At 43.8% G+C, this 22,122-nt stretch overlaps 1 protein-coding gene across 14 annotated transcripts in view; it reads left to right on the top strand.

The window, feature by feature from the left end:
* Window positions 1–22,122, top strand: part of Myt1l (myelin transcription factor 1 like) — a 401,242-nt gene that overhangs the window by 332,348 nt on the left and 46,772 nt on the right. For all 14 annotated transcript variants that reach the window (XM_041630189.1, XM_041630196.1, XM_041630195.1 and 11 more), the window contains 2 exons: window positions 2,193–2,314; window positions 3,136–3,204. In XM_041630189.1, coding sequence (XP_041486123.1) covers window positions 2,193–2,314; window positions 3,136–3,204 — 191 coding nt within the window. The remainder of the gene's footprint in view (window positions 1–2,192; window positions 2,315–3,135; window positions 3,205–22,122) is intronic.

Genomic DNA, 22,122 nt, shown 5'->3' on the forward strand with positions numbered 1-22,122 from the left:
TGGTTTCTCTACAAAATACAGAAAAAAAAATTATTTTCAAACAAAGCAGTGCTGCATTTTCCTGGGGCAGTATAGACAGGAAGGTCAAGAGTTCTAGGCCTTTGGTCATGCCTCAAAGGGATGTGCCAGATTTTGACTCCCCAGGGGAAGCCTTGCCCTCGGAAGAGTGGACTGGGTCGTGGTGGGGGGAGTGAGGGGAAGTGGGATTGGCATGTGAAATGAGAAAATATTGTTTTAAAAATAAAAAGGAGAGTTCGAGGCTAACTTGAGCCATATAGTGAGGCCCAAGTTAATTAAATATAAAATAAGGTAAAAACGTATTAACTGTGTTCTACAAATAAGCTCAAGCATCCAGGCTGTACTTCTTGCTAGTGTATCTTATAACAGTCCTCTAACTCCATGTTTGTGGCAGCGTTTCTAAGATTCCCATGTTAGTGCATATGTTTTCAAGTAGTGTGAACTTTCAGATTAGTTACTACTGTCCACTGGACAAGACCATTTCCTTCTTGTGTGCTTATGGGTATTGCGTATACAGGTACACCCATACACAGAGCTCAGAACAGGAAGTCAGGTATCTTCCTGTGCCACCTTTTTCCTTGCTGCTTTTAAACAGGCTCTCTCATTGAACAGGGTGCTCACCATTGACTTGGCTGGCTTACCAGTGGACTCCTGGTATTCTTTCTCTTTTCCCAATGCTGGAGTTAATGGTACCCACAACCATACCCAGATTTTTACAAGGGTGCCTGGGATTCTAACTTGGGACCTTGTGCTTACAGGGCAAGCCACTCTTACACACTCAGCTGTCTCCCCAGCCCCAAGAATTTCTTTTCTTTACTGGAGACTTTCTTCATTTCTCAAATCTGAAAGTTCTGATATATTTATAGATTGAATAAAAATATGAGTTTATCAAACCAACACTGCATTACACTGGAAAAGGGACAGGTAGAGAGAGAGGCCTTCCCTTGAGCCTTTTGTTTTTTGTGCTGTGTAGTCCTGATTGACCTCAAAGTCACGTGGTCTCCCTGCCTTCCCCTGCTGAACACTGGAGATAGAGGTACTCACTGTCTCACTCAGCAGAGGCTCTGCTTAGTTCCTTTTCTATTGTTGCAATTAACATGACCAAGGCAACTTATATTTGAGAGTGGTAAAACGGCCTTCAGTTTCAGAGAGTTAGAGTCCGCAATGGCAAAGAGAAGGTATGGCAGCGGGAACAGCTGAGGGTTCGCATCTCAAACCCCAAGTAGGTGTGAGAAGTACACTGAGGATGCCAGGAGGTGTTTCCAGCCTCAGAGCCCACCCCAACTAACACACCTCCTCCAATAGGCCTCGCTAATCCTTTCCAAACAGTTCTACCAACTGCTGACCAAGTATTCAAATCTGTGATCCTTTTTGATTTAAAGCACTTTAGGTTCTTACCTTCAGTCTTTAAACTGAATTATATTTGAGTAACAAGGTAAATTTAAGCATTCTTTTTTCCCACAGTTAAGCCATGACAATCAAGAAAGAAATGGTACTTGAATCCCTGAATTTATTTTAATTAAAATTAAGCCTCCCTCCAGTGACAAAAACCTCTTCATCATAGACTATCTCAGAAGTAAACTTGCCTGTCAGCTTGTAGCATGGACTTAGGAAACATGTATGCTGAACATTGTCCTTTCTAGAAAAATCTAGGTTACTGTGTGTAGACTCATCAAAAGTAGCTGCTTTATTTTTTTTTAAAAAAAATAATAATTTAAATTACAACATTAACATAATTGGTCTTCCATTGCCTCAACATAGAAAAGTACATGTAGGTGAAACACTGAGCAGTGACTGGAAAAAAGTCTACTCTACAATGTTTTCAGGAAGAGCATTAGATTAACAGGTCCCTCTTAATAAAAGGTGTCCCCTGCACTAGCCACACACATACAGCTCTCCCCTGGACACTAGATACAGAAAACACCAGGTGACATGATTTCTCTGACTTCTAGAACATTCACTGGTCCTAACCAAGAGCCCTGTAACGTTTTAGCGGCCTGTGGACAGTTCAGCTTGTGTTTTCACAAGAAGGACCCCTTATCATAACAAAGATATATTTGGGTTTTAAATATAAGAGAGTCAAAAGAACAGGCAGGGAAACCCTGTAGCCTGTGAACCTTCATCTAGTGAGCGTTCTTGCTGTGTGTGGCCCTGAAATTGTGTTCTGTCTACAGCCAGAAGAATTGGACCCATTCCAGGAGGCCCTAGAAGAAAGAAGGTATCCAGGGGAAGTGACCATCCCAAGCCCCAAACCCAAGTATCCCCAGTGCAAGGAAAGCAAAAAGGACTTAATAACGTAAGCATATGATAAGGTGACATGCTGGCTCTTACCTCTCCCTTCTCTGGCTTACTTTTAAAGCACAGACATGTATATGCCTTGCCATGTGAGCATGCACATTTGCGGCCCAGGAATCTCCAGCTGCCAGTTGAGCAGAGCCAGAGGCTGCCTTGCACCTGCTTGTTCTCAATGATGCTCTACCGTTTGAAGGCGTCATTTCATTTAACCCTGTGCATTTTGCAGCTTTCTCCAGGGTGCTTAACTCCCCTTGCAGACATTGCAGCTAAACTGGAAACAATGAAATTTTTTAAAGCTTTTTTTTTTAAACATACTTACTATTCTGGCTGTCTTTGTTTTTGTTTGGTGGCAGATGTCCAACTCCAGGGTGTGATGGGAGTGGTCATGTGACTGGTAATTACGCCTCACACAGAAGGTGTGACTTCATTTTTCTCATGGTGGATTCTGTCTTTTCAATTTATTGTTTTCAGCTTACCTCAACAATGCTGTCAAAGTACAAATGTTGAATTCTGTGTCAACCCTCTGAGTGCTGTATGCTGCCCTTCAAAAACATACTAAGTTACACAATAACTGTTAGACTACTAAACTTTCAAAATTCTTCTCAAAAGAGAACATGTATTACGTTGTGATTTAAAAAATGATTATTAACAGAAATGTTTTCTTAAACATATGCTCAATGACATTCATAGTTATTCAGTATACAGCACTTGGCCCATTGCTCTTCTGCATTGAACTTTTTTATTTTCAACTTTGTGTTGTGTTGTTCGGGTACTGCTGCTGCCTAGGGGTTCACTCACTGTGTCTCCTGGCCTGTCTTACAGTCTGTCTGGCTGCCCTCTGGCGGACAAAAGCATCCGAAGTATGCTGGCCACCAGTTCACAAGAGCTCAAGTAAGCATTCATGACACTAACTAACTCCCCTTCAAAATCTCTTTGTTGTTAGTTCACAGAAAGTAGTGTGCTGCTTGCCAGTGAGTTGTCTGTGGTATTTGTTTCTGATTCGGTTGGATAGTCTCTGGTCCTTTCCTTTCATAACCTTTCTATCCAGAATCTCTGTCTTCAGGAAAAGTGTTTCAGAGTTACTCAAACTTTCAAAAAATTAGTGTGTAACATTTTAAAAAATGGATGCCAAGGGCCTTGTAACAGCCTGTTCCGTAAACTTGTAATCCTCATTGTAAACACTGCTCAGGCCTGTGTTGGTTCAGCTCAGGTTCTGTGTGGTGTTGGCACATACACGCTCATGTACACGTGTGCATGCACACACACAGCAGCCATAGCTCCCTTTTCTCTCCTTCATATTGTAACTTTTAAACATAAATCTGGCAAAACTGTGAGCCCAGTGCCAGCACCAGCAGACCGAGGCTGTTTTCCTTTGTAATCAAGTGTCTGAAACTCAGTTCCTAGCAGACTGTAGAAGGAGCCAGTGAAAATGTGAAAAGACATTGAGACCTCTCCACTCCAGTCAGGTTGGACTTGGTGGTGTCTGTAGGGATAAAAGGCCAAACCTGAAAGCACAGCGTGATGACAGCCACTGCCCCTCAAATGATAGCCTTTGCTTACCAGACCTTTCCTGCCGGTGTATCCTGTGTGTGGCTGTGAAGATGCTGTCCCCTCCTGACTATCCCGTGCCCTCGCCCCATGTCTGTAGTTCAAGGGTGACCTGAGTGCAGCCTTCTCTTTGACACCCATGTCATCTTTTTCAGGCTCCCTGTCCAGGGCCCTAGTGCCATAGACCAGCTGCTCATGTTCAGTGACTTCCTGAACTAGCCCTCCTGTCGCACGCAGGACTCTTGCCTTGCCGCTGTCTTCCTGAGCTAACTGTAGGCAGCTGGAGGGTCTCCTCTTGTCTGGCAGTCTAGCAGAGCATGAATCAGTGCCTGATGGACACATAGCTTTAGCACATCAAAGCAGCAGCCTTAGGAGCAGCAACCCAGCACAGTTTGCTCGGGCATCTTTTATCACGGCTTCAACCCACATTTCTCTCACGGTCAGAATGTGACCAACTGCACTTGGATCTTGGTCAGCACATCAGGATGTGGCAACCTTCTTTTGACTTCCTTGATGAGGAGCTCTTTGCAAAGCCTGGTGTGTCTCCAGTTGCAGCCGCCTGTAAACAAGAAGCTGCTTCCGTGCTGCTTGTGCATTCTGACTGCTTAGTGTCTTGAGACCTGAGACCAGAACATTCTCTGACAGTGTAGTCAGATGACATGGGCTTACATCTTTTAGGGTTGGGCTTGATGTCTTCGGTCACCTAAACTTTCAGGCAGATCTGCTGTTTCTCCAGACCACAGTTCTCTTTGTCTCATTTCGTCTTGGGAGATGGCTGGTCCTCATCAGCACCCTCAGGGAAGGAACTGCACTCACATCTTCCAGACAGCATAGTTTTGGCCAGCACCCTTCTTCCCTTCCTGCCAGGAAGCTGTACCATCCAGAAAAACAGATACCTTTGCCTGGTTTGGGATCATCTAAAAGTTATACACACATTTTCTATGTTTGTCTTTGCAAATAAGTCCTTTTTGGCTTGACCTCTGCTGGGAAATCTAAACTTGACTAATTTCCTAAAATGGTTTGTTTCTGATAATGGAACTTCAAAACTAAAGATTTGGTGTCTTCTTTAAAGAGACTAAAATTTGAACAGCCAATGACAATTTGTTCTCTACACACAAAATAAATAAATACACCGTCATGATAGCCCTTTCTCTCAGCCTTTTCATTGATGCCTCTCAATCAGTCGCTTCCTTGTAGAAGTCAGGAAAGTTTGCTGGGGGAGCTTTCTCAAACAGAGCAGCATAAACATCCTCTTTTGGTTGTGCTGAAGCTTAGAGTAACTCACGACTCTTGCAGTGTGTTGATGTTCCTGAAAGCCTCGGTCAGTTTGTGCAGTAGCATCTCACCTGAATGAGAACTGAGCTGAGTCCCTGATTGTTATTCATATAACACTCATCATCAATCATGATGTTAGCAAGTGACTTCCAGTGACTTCAGCTACCACGTGGAAATTTTTAGAAATTTTCCTGTTATCATTTCCAATACTTAACATTTTATAGGTGACCCTTAGAAGAACATTCTTAGCCATGGATAAGAAAGTTGTCCAAAAACCCATTGACCAAACTCTTAGACTTCATAAATAACACTTTGCTCATTCATCTAGAACAGCCACTGTGGGATAGTTTTAAGAAGAGTTCAGTGATTTTGTGCTTAATTATGTACAATGTGTAAACTAAAATGTATTAAAATGATACATTAATCTTACCAACACTATGGAATAGATCCTGGATCCCTTGTGTCTCTGTTAAGTATATGACATGTCCTGGGGGAGGGAGACTTGAGGGCCAGAGAAGGGACAAATTTTCAGCCAAGTACTTTCCTACCCACCCTGGCTGTGAGATTGCAGCCACAAGTAGCAAAGTATCAAACTAAGAAGTAATGTGACCTTTCAGGGGCACTATCCTAATGTAAAGTCTGATTCTAAGGTACTTTTCTCCTTTTGGAATGTCATTTTCTAAAATTCTCCAAAGAGTGTGCATTAAAGGCAGCCACAGCATTGTAGCCTCTTTGAAGGGCCATAGCCTCCTGGCCAAGGACCCTTTCCTGTATGGGAGTCATGTTCGATGGCAGACACTGGCCGATGCTGACCTATATGGGTCTTAACCATCTCAGTAATCAATCTAAGAAAACTAGCTTCAGACAGGAGCTGTGGGCTTGCTAACAGTGGCCTCAGTTGGACAGGCTTCTATTTACACTTGAGCCAGATATAGGAGAATCCTAGAATTAAGAGTGTTCATAGTTTGCTTTAGCCATGCGCACACAGATGAATATACAGATCAGTAACTGATAAGCTGAAGTGGATTACTCAGGGAATGGCTCACTGCATCCCTGTCAAAGAGGTAAAGCAAAACAGCCTGTCTCCTCTCTGCCCCTCTGATGTGTGTTCATGCTGTATGGGAAACCCTCCTCAATATAACTCCTAGGATCTAGTAGAGGGCCATAGGAGAGTTCAGATCCTGACAGCTATCCTTGGGAATTCCCTGTCCTGAATCTTCTTCCCATTTTCCCTTCTTCAGGAGTGTGGATGGATGGGTTCAGTAAGTGGGAACATGGATCTTAATCCCCTGTAACTACACACACACACATACACACACACACACCAAATAAACAGTGTACGGCGGTCTATGCTGCGCAAACCTCAGAGTTCTTCAGATGGAGCTTAGCTCTGCTGTGTGTTTGTACATCACCTCCAACGCAGGTTATAGTAAAGTTCACAGAGTAAAAAAAAATCAGATTCAGGTAATACAAGGAAAGCAGGCATCATGATCAAAACTTACTCTTTTTGTGAAGAACATGATGGAACATGAAATGCAGAGCATAGACCCTCTAGCCCAGCAGAAAGTCATCTTTTCTTTGCCTTAGTTTCTTTATCTGTAGCCTAACCTAGCACTGGGGTAGCTCAGAAGGTGTTCAGTGGATGTTAGTATAACCAACAGTGTCAAGGTCTAGCAGTCTTTAGAAAGCATCCAGCAGCTGGGACTCAGAAAAGGAGAAATGAGCAAGGTCATCGATGTTTCTGAAATGGCAGCATCCCTTGCTCTTTGAAAAGTCACTGAAATAACCTCATTCACTCAAAGGTCTTTGGGAAAAACTTAGTGCCGTATTCTCTAAGGCATGTGATAGCACATGCCCATCATCTCAGCCTTCTGCTGAAGCAGGAAGATGGCAAATTCAAGGCTAGCCTGGGCTACACAGTGAGAGCCTGTTAAGAAGAAGAGGGGAAGAAAGAGGAAGATGATGATGATGATGATGAGATAATAGAAAAGAAGGGGTAGGACACTGAGCATGAACACGGTTAGATAGTGTGGAGAAGTGGGAATCTGAAAGCATGCATGGAATGTCCTGTGGTGCTATATCTAACATGTCCACACAGTGTGTTCTGTAAGCCTCTATATCATGGGTTTCTATCATGATTGCTTCTCTTTGCTGAATGAATCATCTTAGTTCTCATATGTTCTTCATTTAACCCTTATACTCAAAGCTCCCCCAGCCACCTTGGTCCACTGCCATCCATGTCCTCAGATCCCAGGATTCCTTTGGAAACAAAGACAGTCTAGAACCCCCTGAGCTTCCTGTACTGAAGTACAAACCATGAGAAGCCATTTTCAGGGATTACTCAGAATGGGTAACATTCTTTCATTCATTCATCCATGCATTTGTTCAATCATTTCAAAACTATTCATTTCATACCTAGAGATAAGACCCAAGTTGTACCACCCCTGCCTCAGGAAGTCATGTTCATGTACTCACAGCAGACCAAAGGGGGTCATCAGAGGATAAGCTAGACAAGAAAAGGGCTACTAGGTTATTGGGACAGGCCAAAATGTACCACAAAATCAGGTGAACTTGGGCTACATTTGTGGGTTAGTCAGGGCAACAATGAATTTTGGGGATACATTCATGCCAAGAAGTGTGTTTCATGGGCACAAATTCTATGCTACCACAAATAACTTGCCCAACATAGCGAAGAGGATACAGCTAGAGATGACAACTAGAGATGACAGCAAAGATGTAGTCCATGGTAAGGTATTGAGTTAGACATTGTCCTAAGACTCGACAGGGATTAGCTGGCAGAGCCACAAGCAGTACCTGGAGTGGTAGTGTCCAAAGCCTGAACTCTAGCAGAAGGATAGAGAAGGCTGTGTCCACAAGAGATTCCTGGAGAGGGTTTGGGAAAGCCTAGAGTTTGGATCCAGTAGCTTCCCTGCTTTCTGGTCCCCCACAGAACTGAAAGGGAGCATGTGTTACAAAGATGACTCCTGTCTTCCAGCACTCCTACCATGCCTGGGTTTGCAGCCACCTGGCCAGGGCGTGTGTGGCCATCATGAATCAGAATGTGGACTAGTGTTGAAACAATGATGCTCACAGGAAACCAGCAGCAACCATCCTTGACAGGAATGTAGTTTTCAGGATAGAATGGGAGCTGAGCTGTCCATGCACATGGATTTGTGGGAGATGCTTGTCACCACCTGCAGGGGCAGTAGGTTCAGCCAGACAGAGAAGGCCACTTTCAAACTCTCTCCTCCATCCTACATATAAAATAAAATTCCTGAAATATTCACTAACATCTTACCTTTTTTAAAAAAAATTTATGCTTATGCTTGAGTGTTTTTCACCTGTCTTGTTTATGTGTCATGGTGTCTGTGTCTGGTACCTGAGAAAACCAGAAGAGGGCATCGGATCCCCAGAAAATGGTTATAGACCATTGTGGGCCACCATGTGGATGCTGGAAATTGAACCAGGTTCCAAGGAAAAGCTGCCAGTGCTCTTAACTGCTGAGCCATCTTTTTAGTTTCATCACCATCTATTAAAAATGAAACAAATCTAACTACAGACAAGATCTCCCAAATCTTACATGGGCAATGAAAAAAGTCCACCAAAAAAATAAGCCATTCTTGGCTTTCTCGGTGGGGATCTGCCTTTCAGAGTGGCTAGGGACTCACTTGAAATGTCAGCAAGTTCATGAAAGAGCCTGGCTTCGGCAGACACTGGCATCTTGCTCACGTTTAATTGGCTACAGTTCCTGGATACCCACTGTGAATATCGTTGCACTGCAGCAATTCATCTGCTAAGCCTGGACACAGGGAAGGAAGCTCTGGGTCCTTCCTCCACAGGGAGAGCTTGCTCTCCATCCTTCACTTAGAGCTAACTTGGGAGTTGTTACGTTTTCATCATGACAAATTTGGGGAATATTTTAAATTCTGTGCAAGATCTTGAAGTACACTTCACTCCTCACATAGAAATTATGGAGCATTCAATTCAGATATCAAAATCTACTGAATGATGCTGCTTACTTGGAAAAGAGGGGAATTAGTTGTTTCTTATTGGGAAAGAGTGTTGAAATTATAGTGTATTCGATGCATTCTAGTCTAATGAAAATTTTGTATTCCTCTTAATTTTGAGTATGTATTTTAGAAACATTTTAAGTCTATTTGCATTTTTATTGTTTTAGGTATAAATTTATTTATATAAATTTACAAACACACACACAAGCACATACACTTTGTGATTGTTGCACTAGACATTTTCCTTTCACGACATATGGCTGTCAGAATGCTCTTCACATTTCATTGGTTGTCAAATCTGGCCTCTCCTGTCTACTAAGAATGAGCATATTTTTATCTCCTCCTTGACTCCTCTGGGGTGATTCTGAAAAGCAAGAGCCTTTAGCGTTTTGGGGGCTTTAGGCCCATACCAGATGCCAGGCCCCATGCAGTGTAAGGTACATTCCCCTGGGACAGAAAGTCTAGTCAGTCACAGGCACGTATGCTGGACTCTAATTGTAAATCTGAGGTTTTAATCTTGTAGAATCTTCAGGAATTTATAGTTTTCTGGAGAAAAAATGAACAAAATTGTAAATAAAGTAGATGTTCCCTTTGGAAATTTATTGACAAGAATTTTGGAGAATTGTTTTTCTGACACAATCAGGAGAGGCTGTGATTCTCTTGTAGATTTTTCTGGGTTGGAAGTTTTTGACAGATAGGGCAGAGACTGCTTGCAGGCATGAGAGGACTGGGGAGCACTCCTGGATTTAACTTGTCTGCATTTCTGATATGCTTAACCACTTCTTCTTAACCATGACCTGTGCTCTCCCAGAGTGACAGTCTAACAATGCTCACACATAATGTGTTCCGGTCCTTTGCTACATTTTTGGAGATCATTCTTCTAACTGCTGTATTTCATCTGACTCCCTCTGAAATTATCTGAGTACCACAAGTTCATAGATTTCTTGTATTGATAATTAAGATGTATAAACTCCTGTTTCCCTATTTAAAAAATGAAGACCATTCTAATCATACGGAGTGATTTGATATACTCCTCCTACATGATCTTTGTTTGTGTGAGTAGGGGAGGGGGGTTCAGTGCAAATACCTTCTGATAAGTGGAAATAAAGTTGACTGTGAAATGAGTGACTATATACTGTCAACAGAACTTTCTAGAATGACAGGAGGTCCTTTGTGCACTGACCCACATAGTAGATACAAGCCACCTGAAGTAGGCTACTGTGCCTGAGGGCGGAGTTCTTAGTTGTGTTTTATTTTTATTGCCTGAGGGTGGAGTTCTTAGTTGTGTTTTATTTTTATTCATCTCTGGGGCTGAGGATTTCACTTCATTTGTAGAGTGCTTGCCTGCCATACATGAAGCCCTGGGTTCATTCCTCACCACTGCATAAGTAAAGGATGGTGGTGGCCCATGCCTGTATCCCCAGCATTCAGCAGGTAGAAGCATAATGAAGAGGAGTTCAAGGTCATCCTCAGTTATAGAGCATGAGTTTATTATTCTAAATAGCCACACAAATCAGGTGAGATTCAGGCCATCCATGTCAGCTCTGCTTCTTTTACATTGTCTGTATTCATTTTACATTCTAGTCAGTATGTGGGAGTATTTCATTTCTGCAGCTGACTAGCTAGTGCATTGTTCAACATCTTAGTCCTCAATGGTTTTGTTATGTTATCAGTAGACAGCAACTAGATTATTGTTTATTTGTATGTTTTTCCCAGGCAGATTGGAATCAAATATGACTAAGTTTTGTGGGATTACTTTTCTTACAGGAATCTTTGCTTGCTAAATAGGAAAATACAGGAAACCACACTGCTTAGGACCTGTAGGAGAGTAATTCATAGCTCAGAGTGAAGGCCCAGTTCTTTTATTTTTGGTTTTTTATTCAACTTTATCATATTGAGGCATGTACAAAAGTTTAATTCAAGCTGACCAGTTAGGGTAGGGGGCTTTAGGTACCCTTCTAGCGAGACTGTTGTCAATCCATCTGCTGATTATATCAGACATTTGCTCATTTTCCCACTCAGATCTGGAATATTCCCTTTGGAGCTTGCTTTGGCCAGTAATAAATTAAGTCTTCTTTTAAGAACAGCTCTGAGTGAAAAGGGCAGTGCTGCTCATTCACGTTTATGTCTTGATGCATTTATACGGTTTAGAATACAAACATACATGGCTTGTCTAATCTAGCTTTCTCTTTATTACTTTCTTTTGTGTGTTTGTGTGTATGTATGTGTGCATGTGTGTGCATGTATGCACATGTATGTCTGTGGAAGTGTGCACAAGACTATGGGGACTTTTGAAGTTGGACTAAATGCATTTTGTAGTATGATATGGTTGTGAGTCTATGGGGGCCATGGAGTTGAATGTGGTAGTTTGAATAAGAATAGCTAAAATAGACTCATTTATTTAAAAACATGATCCTCAGTTGGTAGAACTACTTGGGAAGAATTAGGAGGTATGGCCTTGTTGGAGAAGGTGTGTGATCTAGTTTCAAAAGTTTATAGAATTTCCAGTCCCTCCAGCCCCCGCCTTGTGTTTGTGGATCAAGATGTAAACTCTAAGCTGCTGCTCTGGCACAGTGCCTGCCTGCCTGCTTCCATGCTCCCCAACATAATGGCCATGAACCCTAGCCCTATGGAACTATAAACCCCAAATTAATTACTTTCTTTTATAAGTTTCCTTAGTCATGGTGTTTTGCCACAGCCATTGAAAATTAACTAAGACAGTGTATGAAACTACCAACTGCTGGCATATGTGTCACAATTGAGAGGGGAAACATAATATTTGCTAGAAAGGAAATTTTAAATGACTCCTTGAGTATAAAACTAATACAAATTCAAAAATGATAAAGAACAAGGAAAATATTAATAATCAAATGTTGGTGTTTTGATTAATTGCAATCTTGTAGCGTGCCTTTCTGCTTAATAAATTTCATGCTCTTACATTTGGAGTTGTATAACATAGGTTCACATTTCCAAAGCTGTCCTCACGAGGAGGCACTGTGAGAAATCTAGACATTAGTATACCCCATGTTGCTTTCACCAGTGCCTCCTCTGCTTTTCTAGTATATGATGCTCCACTCCTTCAGGGCAGATATTCTCCCATGGTACCTCGTGGGTAAATTGTGACCACAAGTATTCTGTAGGGTATGACATAGTGTCCTAGTTAACGTTTCCATTGCAGTAACAAAATGACCAATAGCTGCTTGGGGACAAAAGGGTTTATTTCAGCTTTTGGATTGTGGTCTATTTTTGAAGGAAGTCAAAAGCTGGAGCAGGAACTGAATCAGAAAACGCAGAGGAATGGTCATTCCCAGCTTGCTTTCCCTGACTCTCTCAGCCTCCATTTTTATATATCCCAGACCTTTCTGTTCAGAAACAGTGTCACCCACAGTGAGCTGAGAACTCCTACACTGATTGTCCTTTAAGAAAATGACCCTCCCAAGTGATGGAAACAGTTCCTCAGACTGCCTCTTTCCAGTGTCTAGGTCTGAGTTGGTTGACAGAAACTGTGACATGTCCACAGGTGGTCATGTATGAATCATGTCTGGTTTTAGGAGACTCCCTGCTACAGTGCACGAGCCATGTCCTACCCCTTTGCTTCTGACATCTGAAGGACCACAGGTGGATGCTCTAAGCATACGTAGAGCATACCAACAAAGTCAGTGCAAAGAGAAGGTCCCCGAACACAGAGCAGTTGGATCACTAAAAGATTGTCAGTCTTTATTAAAGAACTTTCAGGAAAAGGGTGACATTGCCTGATGTGGCTTCCCAAATTCCTCTGGTGGCAGAAAAGTAGAAGATCTCCATGAAGGTAGGGAATAGGCAGTGGAACAGAAGACAACAAACAAGAGAGACTGTGCCCAGAAATAAGGTAACTGGCATTGCTGAGTCCCAGCTTCCCTTCAGCATAGATGTAGATAGAACTCAGTTCCAAAAATCAAAACTGGACCTCTGACTCTAAGATCCCACTATTGGGGTATTGAACCCTATATTTATTTAATTTACAAAGGAAGAGAGAGTATTTAATTTAGGGAGTCACAAGACAGACCAGAAAGTGGAACCAACAGTATTCTTAGTCTGCCTTGTGGATTCTCTTTCAGACTGAAACTTTACCATCAAAACCATGGGAAAGAAAGAGTAAAAAGGGGTGTCTTTGTGAATATTGATTCCTAGAATAATAGATCAAACACTAGCAGCCAGAGCTTTTGTCATGACTGATGTCCTCCCGGGGTTAAGTCTGCTACTGCTTGATGCATGTAGGGTACAGGAGAAAGGGAAAGTAACGGTGATTCCCACAAAGAGAAAGGCTGGTGCTTGTTTCCAGAATATTTCACTTTGAGGCTTGAAGGAAGGTAAGGATCTCCAAGTACACCTCAGTTTCTCAAGTAACCATTTAAATTGCATGCATCATTGAGTAATGGTATGATATACCCTTGCCATGCAGGCATATATCCTTGAGAAGATTTCTGTTTATCATAATCTAACAGCAACAAAAGCCAACAGCATGATTTCCACCATCGACCGCACCCTCATCGCCTTGCGCTCACGCACTCCTCCCGGTTCTGATTTTCTCCAGTAGACAACATTTGCTCTTGCTCTGTAGTTATCTGTGCCTATGACATGTACTAGAAAGTAGGTTCTATACCCGTGGCTGTCGTTCTCCCCTATTATTATATATCCAAGGACTAATAAGTTACTAATGAGCAAAATAAAAGTATTCTTACTTTATAACTTAAATTTGAGAGATTTCAGAGAATTTCTGAAGAACTGTTGAAAGCAATGGATGGATCACTGCACATACTAATCAGTCTCGAGAATCCTGGTCACTTCTAATTGATAAAACTTGGAAAGATTATCCAGGAGGTTCACCAAGACCTTGTTGCCTGAATGGGAATAGACCCAAGATTATGGGTCTATTGTCTGCTTTATAGAGACACAGAACAGAGCACTGGTCATGGTGGAGTGCAAGTGAAACCAGGTGCAGAGTCACAGGAGGTGACAAATGATGGCACACACGGAATGATACTACATCACATTCTGCTGCCATATAAACAACTCGGCCCTATGCCAGGACCAGCGGCTACTGAGGAAAGAGTGGAGGATGCACAAAGATTGTTGACTACTAGATCAAATGCTGGAATGAAAGTTATGTCCCTGTCCACCAAGGAAACCAACTTGCCCCTCAGTATTATGGCCAGGTCGCTGTCTACCGTGTGTTACTGCACAGATAAGATAGCCAGTGTCAACTGGAGTCAGCAGAGTGACATCCTTACCAAAATTAAAGCAGTCTTTAAAATGTGAAGAAGCAATGTGGCTTGACTCCTCTTCCTCTGTGAGTAGCTGGCCTGACCTGCTCTGTCGAGCAGAAAGTGTGGACTTCTGGGAGCAGCTGCTGGGACCTTTGCATTGAAACCCATATGTGCTTACCAAGTCTGAAGAGCTGGGTTATTTGTGGGAGCAGTGAGATGGAAGTCCAGGTATTCTGAGCATTCCCTCCACCTGAGGTGAGTTGAAGACCTCTTGACTCTGCCCTCCGTCCTCTCTCTGCCCTCCTTCTGGTTGAGAGTTCTTGGACACTTGCTTATCTTCCTGCAGGTTCATCCAGTAGATCTCTATCCTCCCCGGGTCAGAGCCTTTCTGCTTCAAAGTTGTAAGACCAAATAGCTTTGAATATGCACTGCATCCCAGAGCCTGTCACCCAATGTTAGATTAAACACGCTTTGTGTTTAGTTTAGGTTCATGTGTGTGGGACAAGGTCTCTGATAACTCAGTAGAAGGTAGGACTCCTGACTCCGGGAGTTGGACCTGCTGCTGTTCAGTGCTCTACACTCAGAACCTACATGGTACTTGACCACATTGGACACTGCTTGGACTTGAGTGGATGGTCAAACTACCACTTCTAATTGGCTTCTTAACCCTGACCTTCCTCAAGAGAACTCTTTATACAAATGATGGTACTAGGCTCATGGTTGAGTTTTGGTTCTGCCAAATCACATAGCCAGGATGATGCTACAGTGCCTGATATCTGTCTTTGGATGGCCTTGGGGACTATATATGTCCTTGGGGAAATATTTATTTTTCCTCCATCTATTCATGTCCAGAGCTATTGCCACAGAAACCACTGCAGTGCCACATGGGCATCAAAGAGAGCAGCTGCAGAGACCAAGTAGAGACAGTTTCTACTACGGTTTTTTCTTTGGATATTCCTTTAAAATTTTAGTCCAGTTGTTTCAATTGCATTACTAAGGTTTCCTTAGAGGCCAAGAGGTGTATCTGAAGTGATGTGAGGGAAATTGTACATCCCCACCTTACAGAGCATTTGTGGCCTGAGTCCCTCAGCTGAAGGCCACAGTAGGGCAGGAATCAGAGCCAAGGTCAGCACAAACCAAAATCCAGACTTGGAAAGTCAGACTGTAGCTTGTCTGTCTGACCCTGTAGTCCTAGTGAGCTGGCCCCTCTCTCGTTTCCATCTGCAAAGTGATGCAGCTCCAGCAGATTGTCTGCCATAAAGACCAAATGAGTGACATCTACACCGTACTCAAAATGATACCATAAAGACCAAATGAGTGACGTCTACTCAGTACTCAGAATAACACCATAAAGACCAAATGAGTGACATCTACACAGTACTCGGAATGATACCATAAAGACCAAATGAGAGATGTCTACACAGTACTTGGAACGGCACTTGATGCCCAGTGTATATGAACTCAGAGGATTTGGGTTGCCACACAGAGAGACCAGAACCTGCCCAGAGTAATAGAAGGGCCAGGCTGAAGAAGCCCTGAAATTATTTGGAGGGAGGGGTCAGGCAATATCAGGGAAAAATGACCAAGACTATTGACACTTTAAAATTTAACCCAATTCCAACAAGGACTGACATAAAACTTTTTGCATTTGAAACTTCAACAACCAAGATCAAAATATTTCAAAGATAAAAGAATTCCATTTCCTAATATGTCTTTTTCTCGCTCTTGTCTAATATGGTTCAATTTTAAAATTCTTATATCAGACTTGCAAATCAGGTTTAAGATCATCAAATAAAAATGCCCATCAGCCCGTCAAATTCACTTGATATCTAATCCTCATTTACCACCACCCCACCCCAGATTCAGAAACATTCCCCAACTGGCATATTTTGATCATCTTTATTCTCTGTCGTAGCTTTATTTCTCAGACTACTTTGAATTCTTGCTTCATTTCTCTTCCTTTTTTGGATAGCATGTGTTTTAGGATGAGAACATGGTAGAAACTGAGGTACCTTTGTTCCCCGTGGATCAGGGTGACTCAGAGCCCCTTCTCCCAGTGTTAGAGCCATTGAGAAACTCTATATCTGACTTCCACCTCTGTAGATTCTAAATGAGGCCTGCCCGCCTTGAAGGTTAGCCTATTAGACAATGGACTAACTTGTCTCAGCCTGCCTTTGGCCCCTTCCGGAGCCTAGCCCATTACCACCGTGGTTGGTTGTTAGTAACATAAAGCTACACGGTATTGTGGCATTCCTCATACAAAACCCATTTCAGTTCTTCTTGTATTTCTGAGCTGTGCTGTCACTGCAGAGCCTGGGATTCTCTGGGGAAGATAGCCTCAGCATCTTATACTTGCTAATTCTTCTTTCCTTAGTGTTCCTTTCTACTTTGTCTACACCCCTAGTGTGATTAATAGTTATGTACATGTGTGCTTTCTGCTGGGCCTGATGAGGAGAGAGGTGGCTGAGAGAGTGGCCTTCTTGGCATGTTAGGCCAGCAGCTCAGCTGGCCCAGGTCCTCATTCTGTAATGAAGAACAAGAGATTCAGAGATCCTCAACTCAGACTCTATCTTCCCTGGCTACATGGGCTTTCAGCAAGTGGATGAAGCTTTTAGAATGTGTTTTCTTGTCTAGAAAGAGTAGTAATAAGATCTGCTCCCAGCTTCACAAGATCTTGTGGAGCCAAATAGATGGGCATGTGTCTGTCTCTCTGCAAAGGCTGGAGGTTATATCATGATCATCAGGGAGAGTGCTGTGGCCTCAGACCAACAGAGAGCATGGTTCAGCCGGTCTATAGTAACTCTGCTGGTGGCCAGCTCAGAAATGCGCTGTTGCTCCAATTTCTTCTGGCACTTTGAGGATCATTTTGGTATTGAGGATGTTTCCTGGGCAAAATGAAAGTTTTAGTTTGAACATTTAAATCATCTGGTTTTCTATTTGTACAAATTTTTAGGGTTTTGTTCTACACAAGAAAAACATGTTAACAAGACACAGAAGCAAGGCAGCCATGGCTTTTTGGTGGGCAGACAGAGCCCTGGTCCAGGTGGCTCATGTGGGCCTTTGAGATGTCCATCTCCTCCTCTCTGGGTACCGGGTGACACCGCTGACTTTCAGTGTGTCCCTCCTGTCATTCTGTGGCCCTGTGGCAGAAGGCAGAGTGGGTGAGGAAGGAAGGCTGTGGAGATGGCCAGAAAGCACATTTCTGACTGGGTGAATGGTTTCTCCACCTTGTAAACCATTTCACAAGCAGATAACTATCCCAGAAAGGTGACTTATCAAAGACCATGGCTTTCCAAGGTAAGCATTGCACTTCATTATTTGCTATGCTGCTTTCCACAAAGGTGGGATGCTAACCCAGTCCTCCATATCCAGAGGAAGAAATATCGCTAGTCTCCTTCTTTGTCCACAATAGGCTCTGCTGATCTGTATGAACACATGGTAGTCCCTCTAGAGCAAAACAGTTCAGATTCATCATGGTCCTACCCTTAGGTCATAAACACATGTGCTCATACAGCATGAATACATGACATGTATAGATATATGCATAGATACACACACACACACACACACATACACACACACACACACGAGCCAGCACAGAAGAATAAACCTAGAGTGGTCCACCAGCTGGGTGAGAGGATGAGGCCTGGGCCCCAGGAGACTATCCTCCCAGTACAGTTTCCAGAATGCCATTCACTGATTCCCTGGACCGTTTTTAAAGTCCTCTAGCTACCAGACGCACAGAACTCCAGTGTGCGTGCTTTAAGGAAGGCATAGTGACATGTGCAAAGAGAAGTGCAGCAGACGGTTTTAATCCACACTCGGCACAAGACTGCTACCTGATCTCTGAATTGAGGTGCTGGGACACTCCCCTGGTGGCCTGTCTGCAGAGCCCAGGATTGTGTTAATGAATTTTGTGTTTGTGCATCTTCCCCATTATACACACTCCTTGTAACACACAGTGAAGTAATCCCACTTCATTGGAATGGCTCCACCCTCCTAGGGATATGAGGCCACCTATCCTCCGAGTACCTCCCGATCCCTTCAATGCTGGCTGTTCAGCACCTAGGAACCTGATCTAGCCTTTAAAAGAAAACACAAAAACCTTGCACATTGTAGAATTAGGCTGCACCACAGGGATGACTGAGGAAACTGGGAGCCTGGCAACCAGGTTGCCATAGCAACTCACTCTCTTTTTCTGCTTCTCTTTGCAGCCTCAGGGCAGGCCTAGCCTGGCACAGTGTGCACAGAACAGGCACACTGTAGAACGCCCCCACTGCAGCAGGGCTTTCAGAGCCTTCTCTCAGGCTAGCCACATTTTCCAGCCTCTTGAGGGGAGAGGGTGCCCTGAGGCACTGACCTGTCACTCAGCCTTATTTTCTGAGTGAATTTCCCAGTCATGCAGGACTCTTCTCCTTCATTCCCTCTCTCCCTTCCTCCCTCTTTCCTCCCCCAACCTTGTCATTCCTATTTTTCCCTTATAGCTTACATAAAGACAAATCATAAAAATGAGATTCCTTTCCTAAGAGACATAATTTTGGTATTAGGCAAGTGACATTTCTGTTAATATGCATATTGGGGCAGCCACATCTTGAAATTATTTTCTTAAGAGTAGAATCCAAAGATATTAAAGGGTCAGTAAGTAAAGATATGGTTAATATTCATACTTGCCATGTCAGCCAACCCACAACATGTTTTTTTATTTGAAACAGTTGAGATTCTTATATTAATGGAATATAGTGAATTCAATGAAGGCTGTGTATAGCAAAGGCCCGAGCCAACATGTTTGCATTAATGAGGATATCTATATTTAATCACTAAACTTTTATTGCACAGAGACCCTGCAAGCTCAGTGCTACCCAAGTGCTGCTCTCCCCTGGTTCTTCATCTCCCCCAGAGTCTATAGACTCTGCTGCTTTCTACATCTGCCCCCCTTGACTGACTTCCTGCCATCATCCTTCTCACAGAGCTTGCTTCCTCTCCCCTGCCATGCTCTTCACCCTTGAGGACAAGAATACTTGTTAGAACTGACTAGTTGGCAATTCAGAGTAGCCTGGCTCTATGGCCCTACCTATAATCCTGTGTGCTGGTGTGCATGTAAATATGGATGTAAAGCTAAAATCTGCACACTGACAATGTGACGTTTCAACACTAAGTAGGCCTGTGCAGGTGTGTCTGTGTTTCCATGGTACTGGGAGCTCCACAAGAACAATGGACGTAAAAGTCTAGATAGAGTTTCTGCAGGGGTCCAGGCCCTGGACAGGACAGACTTTACAGCCTGCCATCTACATGGCAAGTTGTGAGTAGACTGTGCTTTCCTGGACAGTCCTTAAAGCAGAAACTGAGCCCTCCAGCCTAGCCCAGCCCAGCCCCTGACCTAAATACCAGGAGCCATCCCAGAATTCAGTGAAATAGCCTTACTGCTTAGCCAGCTTGCTCCATGGAGAAAGGGCCTTCAGTTTACCTCTCCTGCAAAAGTGGCTTGGGGGACAGCATACTGGGCCCACGGAGCACAGATTTCTAGAAGATATATAGTGAAGGCTCTCACTGGAAAGAGCCAGGGGTGAAGCAAGATGTGACTCAGTGATGGAGGGGACAGCTACACCATGACCTGACTTCCCTGCAGTCCAATAGAGAACAGGAAGGACATTAGGACAGGTTATACCCTAAGTGCATAGACTGCCTGCACTTCAGGTTAGGTCTGCAAGTCAGAAAACAAGAGCCTAGTGGCTGCCCTGAAATTGGTGGGTCCTGGTAAGGAGGGGCTCAGTACACTTCTCACCTCCCTTTGCTTCAGAGACCTAGGACCAGAGTGGCAGGAGGGAAAAATGGAACCAGGTGGGAGATGGCACCACTCAGCCCTGTCCTCATCATAGAAGGAAAGGACAGATGACAACTTCCCACATGAGAATGCACCTGGAAGCCAAAGAGGTATACCACAGATGGTAGAGGGGGAAAGCCTTTACCCTAGGGGCCATTGAAGATTGCTTACTAGAAGAGAAGGTCAAAAGGGCAGAATCACCAACTCTGGGGACTCTCCCCTAACAGTGACTGTTCCTCCAGATGTCCATCAAAGGGTCCTATACATATCTACTATTCGACACCAGAACTCCCTGGGCTTCCGAAAGCATTCCATAGATATGTATTTGCTGTGATCAGCTGTCTCATGCTGACAACACACTTGGAGTCCCAGCCCAGAAGTTCTTTGAGGTCACCACTAGGTAACACTTTCTGTGGGGTTCTCATGCTTCTTTGAAGTCACCAGTGTGTCTTTTTATGCCTCCAGGAGAGAAACTGCCCTCCATGTTAGTCATCCAAGGTCAGAATTCTCTTCTGAAAGGCCTAGCTAGGTCTTGCAAACAAGTGGCAGGAGATCTGCCTTCTCTTGAGACTTGCTTTTCAGACATATTTGTGACAGTACCTCCCTCCCCCCCAAGTCCTCTTTCCTCTGAACTAAATGATCCTAGTACTTCCGGGTCAAGCAGCATACCAGGAAGGTAGTCCTTATACCTTCCTGGGCTTTGGGAACAAGGTCCTACCTGTTCCTCTCCCTGGCAGGGTCCGGAAGGGGCAGCAAGTCCAAGTTGCTGTGACTCCAGCGGTCTTTTGCAGTCTAGCATGGAAGAAGGTGTCAGGCACAGACAGGATCTTGGTTCCTGAGTCTCAGCAAGTCCTGCTTCCCACTCTTGTCTGCCATGGCTTCATTATGTCCGTGTGAGCTTCTCTATTCTTTGTGCACTCTCTTTCCCTGTCTTCTCTTCCAGCAAAGCCCGGATGAGAGAAGCTCTGCATTCCCTAGCAGGTCCCACAGTGGACACCACTCTCTTGAGTGTCCCTAGGAAGAGAATACCTGGTCTTCCACACCTAGGTCCCTGGGTTATCCATGTTTGGTCAAGGGACCTCTGGAAGTTAGAATTTTTGAGAAGGGTCCTTGACCTTCTCTCTGGGCAAAGGGACTGATCCCTAGAGTGAGCGGAGTTGTAATGGCCTCTGACTTCTGGCCATGCCTGGGAAAGATCCCAGGGGAGGACATAGAGTAGCGTTCAGTCCTGTGTGTTCTTAGCACTCAGCAGCTTCTCAACCCTGCCTTCACTTCCCCTTCCTCTTCTTCCCAGTCTAGCACTGCACCCTTATTCTTGCCTCTCTCCTACCATTGTCCACACCGTGGGGCACACCTCACCCAGGCCAGGTTTAGGGAATGGGCTCCAGTGTAGTTGCACTGACTCTTGACTCCAGCTCTCTGGCTCACCCTCCTAGAATGCAAAGGGAAACACGATCTCTCTCACCCTCCCTATTCCATAAGCCCTGAGAGGCCTGTGGGAGTCAGAGATTGAAAGTGCAGGAGAGTAGCACCCAAAACCTGCAATAAGGACCAGGAACGTGAAGCCCTGACAGGGGCAGACATTGAGAAAACAGGTTCACGACCTAGCGTGGGGAACATAGCTGTAACCTCAGAATGTGGAAGGCCGAGGCAGAAAGATCACAAGTTCAAGGCCAGCCTGGGATACAAGACCTTGTTTCAAAAAGAAAAACCAAAAGAAACAACAAAAAGATTCCAATCAAAGAAAACATCAGAAAAGGAGAGGGCGGAAGAAAGCTTCTGTAAAACCTGCCTCACTGCTGTGGAATCCGTACATTTGGGTCTTTTTCCTTTCCTGTAAAATAAGGAATTTGATTGACTTATTTCTAAAATATCTTGTAAGACCAAGTCTGTGGAAACTCTTATTGAT

Source organism: Microtus oregoni, unplaced genomic scaffold, assembly GCF_018167655.1.
Source record: "Microtus oregoni isolate MIOR12 unplaced genomic scaffold, Mior012 000034F_ref0000314, whole genome shotgun sequence".
NCBI classification, from domain to species: domain Eukaryota; kingdom Metazoa; phylum Chordata; class Mammalia; order Rodentia; family Cricetidae; genus Microtus; species Microtus oregoni.